Genomic DNA, 14,662 nt, shown 5'->3' on the forward strand with positions numbered 1-14,662 from the left:
TGTTTGACTGCGGATTTTGGCTTGCTCATCAATCAGTTTCAAATATTGTGATGTATCAGTTCAGGAATCAGCACGTTCCTCCCTACTCTTAGGAAATAAGATGTTCTTTTTCAGCTACCTAGAAAAATCATAACAATTATTTATTTCAGCTCTGCAGACTCTACAAAGCGCATTCTACCTGACTTCACTTATGGGTGGAGGAACACCTCTGATATTAACAGCTTAAAATTAACTGAAGCAGAAACATGTTCATTTTATTGTCAATAGGACAGACAATGGCCCAGAAAGGTCTATGTGCACTTAAATGTATATGCATCTATTTTCTTCTATTTTGGGGGGGCTGGTAGATGCATTCTTATTATTTTTCATACACAAGAGGATAAGTAAAATTTTCTACTGGGTAACAACCTTATGCAAGACAATGGATTCCATATTTTTTTCAGTGAATTTGTACCTAAAATTGTATTCAGATTTTCATAAAAAAATCTAGTAAAGTTAGAACACATTTTTTTTAAAAAAATTATAGTAACTCACTCATTTATAGTAAATCTATGATAGTTGGTTTATGTATATCCAACAAACCCAAGAAAATTATGTACAATTATCTTTAGTTTAAATTATCTATTTAAAATGTAGAGCCTTATATTCTTTGGGGAAATCTACACTGATTTTTTTGTTAAGTTCTGTAGTATAGAGAATACTACTATAATACGGTTCTGTGGGAATCTACACCAAAAAATTGTTACAGTTCCATAGTATAAAAATTATCTGAAGAAAATGGTTGGACCTTTTATGATGGTCAAATAAAAACGGTGTTTTCTACTTAAATATCAATTTACTTTTACAAAATATTAAACTATAAATAGTTACAAAATTTGTGACTGGTTCATATTTATTATTTAATATTAAAAAGGAATAAGATAGAAATCTATCTAAAGCACAATAGCTCTCATTTTAGCATATGCTGTGGCTGAGTTTACAAAACCTGCTAAGTAGTGTGTTAACAATTCATATTCACTCAGCCTAGAAACTAAGATAGATGCCTTGGTCAAGAGAAAACAGAGTCAGGACTTCTAGAAATCAAATACGGTATCATATGAGTTATGTAAAAATGGACTCTAAACAGGAAGCTGTTACCAACATATAACTGTATCTGGATAAAAGGTCATGATCAATCCTAATTAGTGCTTTAAAGAACTCATTGCTCTAAAGCTAGATGGCAATATGTTTTTTCCCCTCAGACATACTTTGTATCTTCTGGCTCTCTACCCAAAACTGAGGTGCTCCTGTGGGCTAAATGGTTTGGTATCCACTTGAAGGTCAGAATTTGTTGGGAGTTATCTCAGTCAATCCTTTCAGTGGTATTATAGTCAAATTGGCTAACAGGAATGCTATTAGTGGGGCTCACTCTGTCTTTTCCAGAAATCTTTGTGTTAAGCTGATTTTCACATTCTCGATCTCAGGCCTTGTTATTTTCATAACCTCAGAATTACATAGGTCAGGATTATCTGATTTGGGAATTGCTCATATTAGTCATACAATCCAGTTTTAAATTATCAGCAAATTCTCTTGACATTCTTCATCATGAAAAATGTGGATTACTTCTAGCCTTAGGATTGAATCTCATCCAATGTTATTCATGTCTGATAAGATGCCACTGACGGCCATAATTGCCTGGTTCATGGAGAACGTTGCACACAATAGCCATCATGCGGACTTTCAGAATTGAAAGTTAAAGAAAAAAAAGAATTTTACTCTCTCCAATTTATTTCTAAAATACAGAAAAAAAATGGAATCAGATAGAAACAAAAGAGAGGGGAAAATAGTAATTTGTGGGAGGAAAAAAGAGAATATATTGTACGGGTAGTTCTCATTTGCTGATTACAATTGGGATCTGCAACTGGGTCATTAAATGAAGCAGTTGCTAAGTGAAATCACAAATATGTTTATGATCTTACTTTATCTTTCCTTTGCTTTACAGACCTGCAAAGGTTGTATCTTGGAAGGATTGGCTGCAAAATTATTTTAATTTCTGTTGTAACCTGGAACAGACACTAAATGCAGCAGCCACTAGATGAGGACTATGTGAATTACAGCATGTGAATGTAATCTATATTTATAAGAATACCCTCATAGCAAAATCAATGCTTAAGTTTTAATTTTAAGTTTCTAACTTTGACTAAACCTTCATAAGTAAAGATAGTCAATAAAGATGTCTGTCCTATCATTTCTATTTCTCCAAAAATTTGTGCCATTCATTTATAAGGATTTTCAAAAGAATTTTTTCAGATATAGAAATCCAAAAGGTGGCACATGTGATTATCACATCATTGCAGCTGTATTGGGTGCCTATATACAGAAAATATAAAGTAACATTTCTTACAATATTTAAGTGTTATGTCCTAAAGCTTTACGCTATGTGTTTGGCCCTTCTGCTCTGAATTTTAAGAAGCTTTTGAATAAATTAAACTCCTTTGTAAATGGGACTATAACACTTCTGATGCCCATTCTGAGTAGGAAAATGTCCAGTTGACTATTTCTTGTTTTAAATTTGTTATACTGTAAGACTACTGTTTTATGATTCCTTTATAATGCCCAGATTTGTGAGGTTGTGGGAATATTTTGCTATTAAATAATAAATTATAAGGTATCAGCTAAATGTAAGAAGTTTGCTAATGTTATCCAATGCAATTTTCCATGGAAAATCTACCAAGATTTAAATGGATATCTAAGGATAGAGAAAATAAGTATAGGCAGTCCATTACTTGTGATCGGTTGCTTAGCAACTATTCAAAGTTCTGATGGCCAGCCTCCATGGTCATGTGACTGCATGTGGGGCACTTGCCAAATGGCCTGTTTTTACAGCTGTTTGCAGCATCCTCCAGTCATGTGACTGTGGTTTAAGATTTATTTATTTATTTTTTGCCAGCAAACTCTTTTACTTCAGGTTTCTGGCAAAAAAATACCCATTGTAGAGATTGGGTTTTCTTAACAATCATGGATTTGCTTAGTGACCCTGGTGGTTTGCTTAATGATCGCTGGAAAAAAAATCATAAAATCAGGTCAGTCATCTGGTGACCTGATTAATGACTGGTACAACTTGCAACTATAATTCTGGGCTCAAATCCATTCAAGGACCACCTATATATAAAGAACAATTCCTGTGAAATGTTCTCGGCATTTATCAGGGAATACAAGCAAAAATTTCTTTTGTGAAGAAAAGGCATATATAGTGTTTCCCTTGCAGGTATCTTTCTTCTGGTATTATATTTCCAATGGTTTCTTTCCAGGTAAATTATATGAAATTATTATCATTCCACTCTGAAGTCTTTTATAAAGCAATCCAGTGTGCTGAAGTCTGAAGGTTATAAACATGGTTAATAGCAATTATTTTAGAGTGTTAATTATCTTAATTTTAACCAATTAATATTATAATAATTTATATATTACAATATCAGAATATGTGCCTTTTAAATGCTGTAACAATTTATCGATAATTTTTAGTAGTAAGTGCATTTCAAAATATTTTTCTTCATCCCCAATTATAGTAAAGAGTACAAACAGGTAGTCCAGTGTTCTGTGACTGTTTGAAATTACAACAGTGCTAAATAACTTGTGTTTATGACCAGATCTCAAAGCTCCATCTGTCCCACAATTTCTGCAGTCACAATCTGGGTGCTTGCACTTACAATGGTCGAGCTTCCTGTGATCACCTGATTTAGATTTCCTTGTTCCTTTCCTTGTTCGCCTCCCACAAGCAAAGTCAATGGGAAAACTGGCAGGGAAGTTTGCAAGTTACTTAGGTAAGTCTCTGCCACCAGTGCAGTGTTCCCAGCCACTTTGCACTCTGGCCACTCTACTTCCTGCCGCCGGCACACCTTTGCCGAGCCTCGCTGTGCTTGCCCTGCTCTTCTGCAGCCATTTGTGCACCTTCTCCGAGTCTTGCTGTGCTTGTGACAAGCCTTTCTGGGCACTCACACATCCTTGCACACTTTCTTTGAGTCTCACTGTGTTTGCACTACAATTCCCATGCCACTTCCACACCCTCCTCAAAAGCCTCATTGTGCTTTCACTGTACCTCCCCAGCCACTTAGGCACGTTCTCTGGCCTGGCAGCAACCAGTCTAAACCCTGTTACACTCCCCACCCCTTTTGCAACCTCTCGTCAGCAGCAACCACCTATCCAAACCCTGCCTACCTGTGCATGTCCTCCCACTCAACCGCAGTCACTTATCTGCTTGTCAGCTTGCTTGCAAGCCACCTAGAACTCACAACTTCTTGCTGACTTCCCCGAGTTTGGTCGTTGGAAGCCACCAGGAAGTTGTGAGGAGACGCTTGTTTAACACATACAATGTTTGTTTAATAACTGCAATGGAGACTGTAGAAATTGCCATTTCTAAGCGATGTGGCCATGTGACATCACACACTATGACTGCATTGTTTAGCCATGGAAATACCGGTTTCAATTGCCTTGGTAACTTGAGGACTACTTGTAGTGCATCCTAACTCATTGCTTTGTGGCATCATCAACTAAGGCTGCCATCAACAACTGATCAATTGAAGCTTTTGTTCATTAAAATAGTGACTTGATTTTACTACCTTCTTTTTGTGTATTGGAGAAGATGGAATCAAGTTGGTAAGATTATCTTCAACAGTCATACAGAATGGCAACCAAAATGAAGGCTGCATGCTGGCTATACAAAACGTTAGTCCGCTACAGAAAGATATTGCAATGACATGAACAGAAGAATGGCCCACATTCAAAGTAATGCTTACTTTCTCATAATACTTGATTTCATATTCTGTGATGACTCCATTGGGATGCTCAGGTTCCTGCCAGGAAAGCTCCACACTCCTTTGCAGCACTTTTTCTTTCATTACACCACTAACTTGCGAGGGAGCTGTTTGAAGAAAATACTTCAATAAACAACAGGCAAATGTGCTGGAACTCTCCAATCAAATGTCACTACTGATCAATCCTATGCTGTGCTGCTATCATTAAAGTAGGTTCCTTAGTTCAACATTTAAAAGGCAGTGAATATTCAAGCAAGGCCTTGTTATTGTTCACAAACCAGAACAAAAACACAAATTAAAGTATAAACCACAAAAGGCAGCACTGTTCAAATCAGTCCCAACTAGCAAGTTATGGTATCAGAAGGACAAAAAATAAGTAAACAAATTCTAATTAACCAGAAAACATGATTCTAGAATATTTTTGACGGTAAACCAACAGCCAAATATTCTACATATTTCAATGTCACTTATAAGAAAAATACAGGCACAAGGGATTCAAATATGCAGTCCTATTTCAAATCCTCACCATGGATTCTAGTTCAAACTCATGATGTTCTTGCACTTATAAAATGTGTCTGAAAGCAAAATGCATGCAATGCTGAATAACAGAAAGCTGCCATAACTTGCAAAGGCATTACCATTTTTTCTTTGGGGAGTCATGTTTCTCTGAGCAATTGTTTTAAAATGAGTAAGTCTACTGAGTTGTCAATAAAGAGTAACAGATATTTAACTTTGGACTATGAAATTCACCACTCTACTGCACTCTCAGCACTTCTCTATGGTGATAGTGGCTTTAACAGATTCTGAATTGTCAGAAAGAAAGTGTCTGTAAGATAATTCCCTAAATATCAATATAGAATTTTTATGTTGTACTTTTCTTACAGCTGAGTATTATCACTGCCTGGTTGTGGAAGACACAATGGTAACAGCACCATTACAGCAAACCCTTCAAGCATGATTATCCCAATATATACATATTTGTGCATGCTGTCCTAAAATACATAATTTTCTTAAGCAAACATCCTTTATAATACAGTATATTTTTTTCTTAAAATACAGTATGCATTTCTTTCTATATCTGCTCCTAACATACACATGTTTAGACATACCTTCCAGAATTACAAATGCATCACATGATTTGAAATATTAGAAATTCCAGCACTCTGATTGAGATCTAGAGAGTATTTACCTTACAGGCTAAGAATTGCATTAAGATTTAGGAAGCATGCAAGGAGCTGCACTTTGAAAAGTAGCAAGACTTTGATAAAAAAAGAAACTGAATTTATTTTACATGCATTTATGTACAGTTATTTATGCAGGGAGATTCTTTTTTTTTCTTCCCAAAAAGGCAATGTACAACACCAAGGAAAACATACTAATAGATGAGCCTGCTGTCTGTGACAGTGATCACTAGGCAGCAAGAGAAATGTCAAGAAAGGAAGCAATGGGAAGGAAAGAAAGACGGAGTAGCAGGGCAGAAACCAGTATACAGTTTGCCATGTTGACATAATACTGAAATTCAAGCTGAAATCGTAATCAATATGTCCCATGAAATCTACTGAAATTACAGCCCATCTTATGGAACACTCTCTCCTTGTTCCTGTCACAAATGAGACTAGCTTCATCTCTGTTAATGTTTCAGAAGTCCCTCAAAATCTGGCTATGTCATCAGGGTTGGGGAGGGGGAGGGGGAATCCAAAGGGATCCAGTGAAATCTTGAGGTGGTTCCATCACTACAGTAAACATTTATTCTCTCTCATACCTTGCATTTTTTATTTTTTACATTTTTATGAATAACTGTTGTTATATATCTATTATTTTAATTGTTGTATGTCATACCTAGAGTCACTTTTTGCAAAGATGGATGCCACATAAATTTGATAAATAAGTAATAGGTAGAAAACCATTAAAACTAGAGCCTTTTTTTAAGAAAGCAGGCTTAACCTTGCATATACACTTGTGTTTTCCTAAATTTCAGAGATTGTTCCAGAGCCATTGATGAAAATACTCTTTATTCTATGTGATTATAAAGGAATTGTAGACAAACTGGAATGTTGGCTATTCCTATTTGTTAATCTGCTGTTAAAGAGAAAGAGATCAAGAAGGGTTTGCAACTGAGCCAATTACTATGGACTTCCAGTAACTACATTTATGGTCCATTCCAAATAAGTTATTCTGTCATTTAACTAGGAAAAAAAAAACCTTTCCTTTCCATAACTGCCTTATTAAATCAAAACATTTCAAAATGAGGACCAGCAGCAAAATAATATTATGCTTTCTCTCATGTTTATATTCTCTAAGCAAATTTACTTTAAAAAATGGGTATAAATACAAATACACAATGGTTATACACTCACTTATATTGATGTTCACACAAAATTCCACCCCCAGCCAAGGCAGTTCACTGGATAAATATTTGTTAGACTTTACAAACGTGGAATAATAATTTTTACTTTGACAGAAATACAAAATTATAAAACACAGGAGTTTTCTTTGGGATTAAAATAGAAGAAAGGGAAAAGGAGAAGAGAATGAGAAAGAAAAAGAGAAGAAATACATTTATGTTTACATTATTTAAGCTAAACTGCAACACACTAAATTATCTTCCTTCCTTCCTTCCTTTTTCTTCTTAAAATAATTCTTATATCACCAAACATACATTATATTATGCATTATGTGTATCCAAGTCACACATGTAATAAAGTCAATGATTTACTTTAGATATACATGTTAAACTGTAATAAAAATAAATAAATCTTAAGAACAAGTATTAAAAAAATACACACACTATCTAAAAAGCTTGCAAGTATGTACCCGAATTATCAGCCAAAATGCTGGAGGTGTGGTGATGAAGATGCAACATATTTTCACATATGGTGGACTTGCAAAAAGGTGAAGGCCTTCTGGATAAAAAAATGGTGGAATATGCAGAAGATTTTCAAGCAAAGGATAAAGTTCTGTCTGCAACTTTTTTTGTTGGGAATAATTACAGATGCTACGGTTGTGGACACTAAGTTGATGTTGAATTTAATTATAGCAGCAAGACTCTTAATCGGTCAGTATTGGAAGAAGGAGGAACTGCCGACCATAGAAGAATGGACTTTAAAGGTTTCTGACCTGGCAGAGATGGCAAAGATCTCGGCTTATTTGAAAGATCACTCGCAAGAACGTTATATCATGGAATGGAGAAAATGGATTGAGTATATCCAGAACAAATATAGGACTAAAAAGTTTCATGTAGCATTTGAATAAGTCTTCCTTTTCTTTTTCTTTTTTCTCTTTTTTTTCTATATATACTTAATATTAATAGTGTTTGTATTATCCTATATGAGCCAGAGAGTGATAGATTTTAGAGTTTATGGTTGTTAGCATATGGATGTTTATGATCGTTTTTTTTTTGTTTTTATACCTTGTACTTAGCTCTGGGAAGTCGGGGGGGGAGGGGGAGAGGGGTAGGGAGGGAGGGAGAAGGGAGGGGGAGGGGGGACTGTTAAAGATAAAATGTATGTTAAAACTTTTCAATAAAAAAAAATACACACACTATCAAGTGCAAAACTAGAATGACTTCCCTTACTTAACCTACTAATTTCATCTGCAAGGTGGGATAAAGTCACAAGCAATTAAATAAATTCTTAAGATTTGGAAACCTTTGTGAGTCTGTTGTTACAACACAAATTATCCATAATGCTCTTGTGGTTTCCCAGTGGAATTGGTTTTAGGAAATGGAGACATGTTATTTACATCAATCAGGTAGAAGTCCAATATGAAGGATGACACCTCTAAATCTTATACTGTTAATTTATAGTGTTTAAACCATTCACAAACAATTCATGACAAAAATGGGGGAAAAGTTCTAAAATCAAACAATTTAATTTGACTGGATTGAAATGTATATTTTTCTTTGATTAATAAGATCTATTTTTATTAAACTTATTGCATGATGGAGACTATGCTGAAAGCCTGATACATTTTTTAATGGTCTGAGTTAGTTCATTATGCTTATGAACTACAATGTGATAATCCTGACACTGCTTCTGCATCCTATAAAATATACAAAGAGAAGCAACCAGCATGAAATGAGGGTAAATGGGAGCTAATCCTACCAGATTGTAGCTTTCAATCATTAATTTTTGCAGATACAAAACTCTTAAATTACCTACTGTTCCTTGGAGATCGTTGGTGACAATGGTTGCCTCAATTCATTTCCGCATCAGGGTCTAATTTGTAAAGCATGCTTTTAAAAATGGATATTATTTATTCATCTCATCTGATTAATTGGTATATTTTTGCATAAAATGTATTAAAATGTCCATACAAATAGCACTCAATGTTGGATTTTTTTTGAAATAATCCTATTTATCTAATTGTCATGATCATATTCACTTTTCATTTAAAACTCCTCAGGTAGAAACAAGAATCAATTGCACACATTATGTTACTGTGAGTAGGTTAGGAAGCCATAAAAATAATAAAAAATAAATTATAAATTTACTGAGTAAAATATTACAAATAAAGAAGCCTATATACAAAGCTGCATTTCAGGTTTTGTCCATTCCTAAAGATATTTTAATATATCTGTTTTATGTATTGTTCTGTTTTGTTTAATATTTGATTGAAATATTACTTCCCAGTCTGTGTCTTCCTTTTCCCCAACATTCAACATAGATATCAATCAGTAGTAAAGCAACCTTAAATTGATAGATGATACTATTGACTCTAATGTCATTCATAACTCCTGCACTGGATAATTTCTTATGTGCAGGAAATGGAAAAAAATGAAGCAGAAAAAAACCTTTAGTGCAGAGTATGAATCCAATTTAAATCTCATACATGAGATTCCACAAAATTTAAAATCTAATGTGTAGGAGCCAAAGTTTCTAAATATAACTTCTCATATAGGGATATTTTTCCCCAGAGAGTTTACTCATTTACTTTCTTTCTTTTTTCTTTTATCATCCATCATCAATGACAAGTGTCAATTATGCCCACAAGATTTATGGGAGGGAAAGTTAAAGCACCATTTACAAATCATTTCCTGTAGAAGCAGACAAGTGTAATGACAGAGAAGGCTTTCTGTAATTGAATTTGTTGTTCCTATCTCCTCAGTCACAAAAAGATTTCATCTTCAAGGATTTTAGTCATGGAATATGGGCCAGTATTTTATATTACTACTGACAATACCATCCAGATTTAAATATATCTATCTCCATGATCAATCATAGCAAAAAATAAGTTGCTAGAAGAATAAAACCAGTGTTTACAGGTTCATGTGATAATGACTGTATTTATTACACAAAAATTTCTGGAAAGAGTTCTGATAAATTTCAGCCTTTCTAACAAATTATTTTTGTTTTACTTCTGAGAGACTGGGCCTAAAGTGAACTAGAAATGAGGAAAAGGGGAAAAATTACCACAAGATAAATATGCAGTCAAATATTAAGTGAAAATCATATAAATAGTCTATCTAGGTACCAAGAGAAACCAATCATTACAGAGTTGTTGAAACTGAAATTGCTATGTTCAAGGTTATAATTTTGTAGCAGGAACTATAACATCATTAAAATATCTCTTTCCAAATACCTGTGAAATTTAATCAACGTTTTGCAAACATACGTGTTACAAATCTTATAGGCCAAAAGCATATGTCTAAATATGCTGAGAAATACCATCCAAATCAGTGAAACCATATCTCAGATTTTGTTTTAAAAATTGAGGATTACATATTCATTCTGTTGATGAATCAAATTTTTGTACTACAGTTTCATGTGGAAATATTAATGCTTCTCCAAACATACGTTCAATGTTTACTCTAAATGGACTGTCTGACACCTCTTCTCTAGTATGACTACAGCCTGTTGATGGCCTTGGGTTAGGCTGAAACAGGAAATAAGATTTGCCCCATGTTTGGGGACTAGCAAGGTATTCTAAATACTTAACAAACACTTAACATACATATACATATACATATACATATACATATACATATACATACACACACACACACACACACACACATATATATATATATATATGTTAAGTATTTGTCAAGGCTTCGAATCTCAGATAAAGGGTATGACTGACTGATGAGAACATAAAGAGTTCGAAATGGCCATATCAGCCTCCCAAAATTCTTTATTAGCAATTTGAATAATTTGTGTATATATATATATATATATATATATATATATATATATATATATATATATATATATATATATATACATACATACATACATACATACATACATACACACACACACACACACACACACACACACACACACACACACACACACACACATATATATATATATATATATATATATATATATATATATATATATATATGTGGATGTTTGGTCATTCGGGTTTTTCCCCACGTAGAACTAAAGGTGTAGGAGCAACGTTTCGACGAAATCCCATCCGTCATCATCAGGCTAGTGGCTTTAGCTTCCTTCTTCTGGGAGAAGCATGTGGCTGTTTGTTCCTCTTTTTTAAACTGCCAGAGGGGGTGTGTTCAGTTTGGGTCTGGTATCATTCTTGGTGGTTGGGACTCGTCTGTCAATCAAGGCGGGTTTCCAAATGGCTGATAGGCGAGAGGTATCATCTCGTTTGTTCATGCTGTGGGGGCATTTTTCTATCTCATGACCCAAACTCATGATAACATCACATGACATCACCACCACACAACCATTCAAAAAGCAAATCCGAACCCACAATGATAACGAGGCACAACCACAAAACAGAAACCTAACTACAGCTGCAACATCAGCCACTTTAAACCCCTCCAAACCACACAATAAGCAAACTGACACCCACTATAAAAACATGGCACCACCACAAACACGAAGCCGAACAAAAGCAGCACAACTCACCAGCTCAGGTCTGGAGCTGGCAGCTGAGACCAGCCCATCCACTCAGAACACACCCCCACCCAATCAGAACACACCCACCATTCAAAACACACTCCCACCCAATCAGAACACACTTGGTCCCCCACCCAATCAGAGCACACCTCCACCCACAGAACACACCCCCTCTGGCAGTTTAAAAAAGAGGAACAAACAGCCACATGCTTCTCCCAGAAGAAGGAAGCTAAAGCCACCAGCCTGATGATGACGGATGGGATTCCGTCGAAACGTTGCGCCTACACCTTTAGTTCTACGCGGGGAAAAACCCGAATAACCAAAGATCCATAGATAGATATAGATATAGATATAGATATATCATTGGTATTTAACACCTGATAAATTGTTGAAGATGTGTGAAGTTATTTCAAATGTATGTTGAAAATGTAAAGAAGGAACTTTTTACCATCTTTGGTGGATTTGTGACAAAGCAAAAAAAATATACTAGGGCAAGATTCATATTTTAAAACAGAAGATTCTCAAAATGAATATAGAACTCAAACAGAGACTTTTCTAGAAAGATACATTACTTCCTGCAATGGAAGAATGGCTGGAAAAACTGATGGAACTAGCAAAGATGGCCAAATTAACTAGTTTAATAATAATAATAATACAAATAATACATCTAACTTTGTTTCTATTTAGAAACCACTTCTGAATTTTGTGCTTGAGAAACAAAAAGAAACTTTGAGTTTGGGATTTGCTAATTAGGTAATCCTTCCGAGGTAGGTAAAATGAGTACCCAGATTGTTGGGGGCAATTAAGCTGACTTTGTAATAATGCTGCTTGGGGGTGTGTGTGAAAGCCCTAGTAAGCAGGCATATACATAGAATGAAGGCTACTGCTAAGCTTGTAAGCCGCCCTGAGTCTTCGGAGAAGGGCGGGATATAAATGGAATTTTAAAAAAAAAGTTATAGATTTTGCACTATATTATGTATGCAAAATAAAAAGTTGATGCAGTTGAGGCTATAATGTTATTGTTTTTATTTTACAATGATGAAAAGAATCATGCTAACGTACAAAGGAGCTGTAATTATCCATGGTTTTAACTAGGATATGGGAAGCATCTTGCTTTCCATTATAGTGGAATAAAAAAACCCACTACTAAATTGGGACATGTGACTTCATATTTTTCATATGCCATGTATATTTGAATATAATTATTATCTAGAATGAAAACCTCTGTATCAGTTTTAATACGTTATTTATCAATTTAAAGTTGAACAAATAGACTAAAATTAAATTTTAAATCAAAGGCATAATTATGTTATCTCTTGTAGTACAGTATTATCAAATGAATTTGAGAGGCTAATCTTATGCAACTGCTCTATAAAAGAAGGAACAAAAAAGGCTTGTACAAGAAAAATGAGAAATACAATCATCAAGATAATTAAACTGAAATTATCTATCAGGATAAATTATATTTAAATTTCCATGTATGAAGCAATATAATGTTGAATGCCAAATGTTTATAAAACAGAATATAATGTCCATCACTACCATCCTCTATTTATCCTAGAGACAGATGTTCAATAATGGTACAGTGACAGAATTGGATACAAGTTAGTATTCTGCTTTTACTGGAGGGAACAGCTACATTTCCCCCCAATCTAAAGGAATGGATTTTCTTATATTAGCTTAAAAGAAAACATTTAGGAATAGGATTGCAGGTATCGTTAATTCCAATCACTCTGGTTCTCCCACTTTAAATCAGGTTCAACTGACCCTAATAAAACTTACTCAAAAATAAGCATGCAACATTAACTAGTGTATTTTTCCATCTATAAGACACATCCTTGTATAAGACGCCCCCCAATTACTGGTACTTCTTGGTACCATCACACAAGGGAGGCGACTTTCTCCAATCAGGTGGTGCTCTGTGGACTTAGTCCCACCCACCCCCTCGGCCGTCAATCACTGTACTGAGGCAGTTTCCCAGGGCCTCTTGCGGCTTCAGCCCGAGCTGTGCTGGTGAAAAACGGGTCATAGAAGGCGGCTTCAGTGGGACCGGCGGCATCCTTGCCTTGGGGAAGTGCGATCCTTCAGCACCAGGCAGCAACTCGGGTTAGTGATATTCTCCTACACCAGGCGGCATGGCAGCAGCATGTAAAGAACCCACACAGGCATGCCCTGGATTGTGGAGGTTACCATTATTTTTTCGTGTATAAAATGCTGCACTTGTATAAGACCTGGTTTTTGAACAGGGTGTTTACAGGAAAAAATAGTGTCTTATAAATAGAAAAATACGGTATATTTTGTGGTTCACTGAATAATGATCCAAGTGATTTAGTTTGACTCACCGCCCTGAGTCCTTCGGGAGAAGGGCGGTATATAAATAAAATTATTATTATTATTATTATTATTATTATTATTATTATTATTATTAATATTATTATTATTATTATTATTATTATTATTATTATTATTATTATTATTATTATTATTTGGAAACCGCTCAGGCAGCTATGCAGACTAACACAGCAGTAGGTGCATGAATTGTATTGTTTCTTGCATAAAAAACTTAAATTACATGTGTTATTAAGAAATAACACAGAGTTACATTTTGGGGGGGATTTCTTTAATTGTGCAAGGAACAAAAAAAAAATCTTTTTGCTTTTTGTTTGTTTAGTTGCATAAGGTACATAGATGGTGAAGCAAAGGTGCAGTTCCCAGGCTAGTGAGAACTGCTATGTCAACAGAGATGAGACACCTCCCACAGCTTTTAAGAGATCCAGAAATGTAGGAGGAAAATGCTTGAAATTTAAATCCTGGAACATAGATAGGTCTGTATAAGAGAATTCTGTGTACTGCATTGCACAGATCTTTTGTTTGCATATGGGTTCACTGTTGTCTGAAATAGTGGCTAATTTAGCTGAGTCATGTCTAAGAACCATCTGCCAATAAAGCCCACACTTGAAAAAAAATAGTTTAAGTGTCTAGAGTTTCATGGATGAGCGATTG

General features: G+C 34.8%; 1 protein-coding gene across 1 annotated transcript in view; it reads right to left on the minus strand.

The window, feature by feature from the left end:
• EPHA7 (EPH receptor A7) overlaps window positions 1-14,662 on the minus strand; it is a 176,002-nt gene that overhangs the window by 41,446 nt on the left and 119,894 nt on the right. The window contains exon 6 of the mRNA XM_081314541.1: window positions 4,776-4,900. Within this exon, the coding sequence (XP_081170667.1) occupies window positions 4,776-4,900 (125 nt within the window). The remainder of the gene's footprint in view (window positions 1-4,775; window positions 4,901-14,662) is intronic.

Source organism: Vipera berus (assembly GCF_964194415.1).
Source record: "Vipera berus genome assembly, chromosome: 1".
In the NCBI taxonomy this organism is placed as follows: Eukaryota; Metazoa; Chordata; class Lepidosauria; order Squamata; family Viperidae; genus Vipera; species Vipera berus.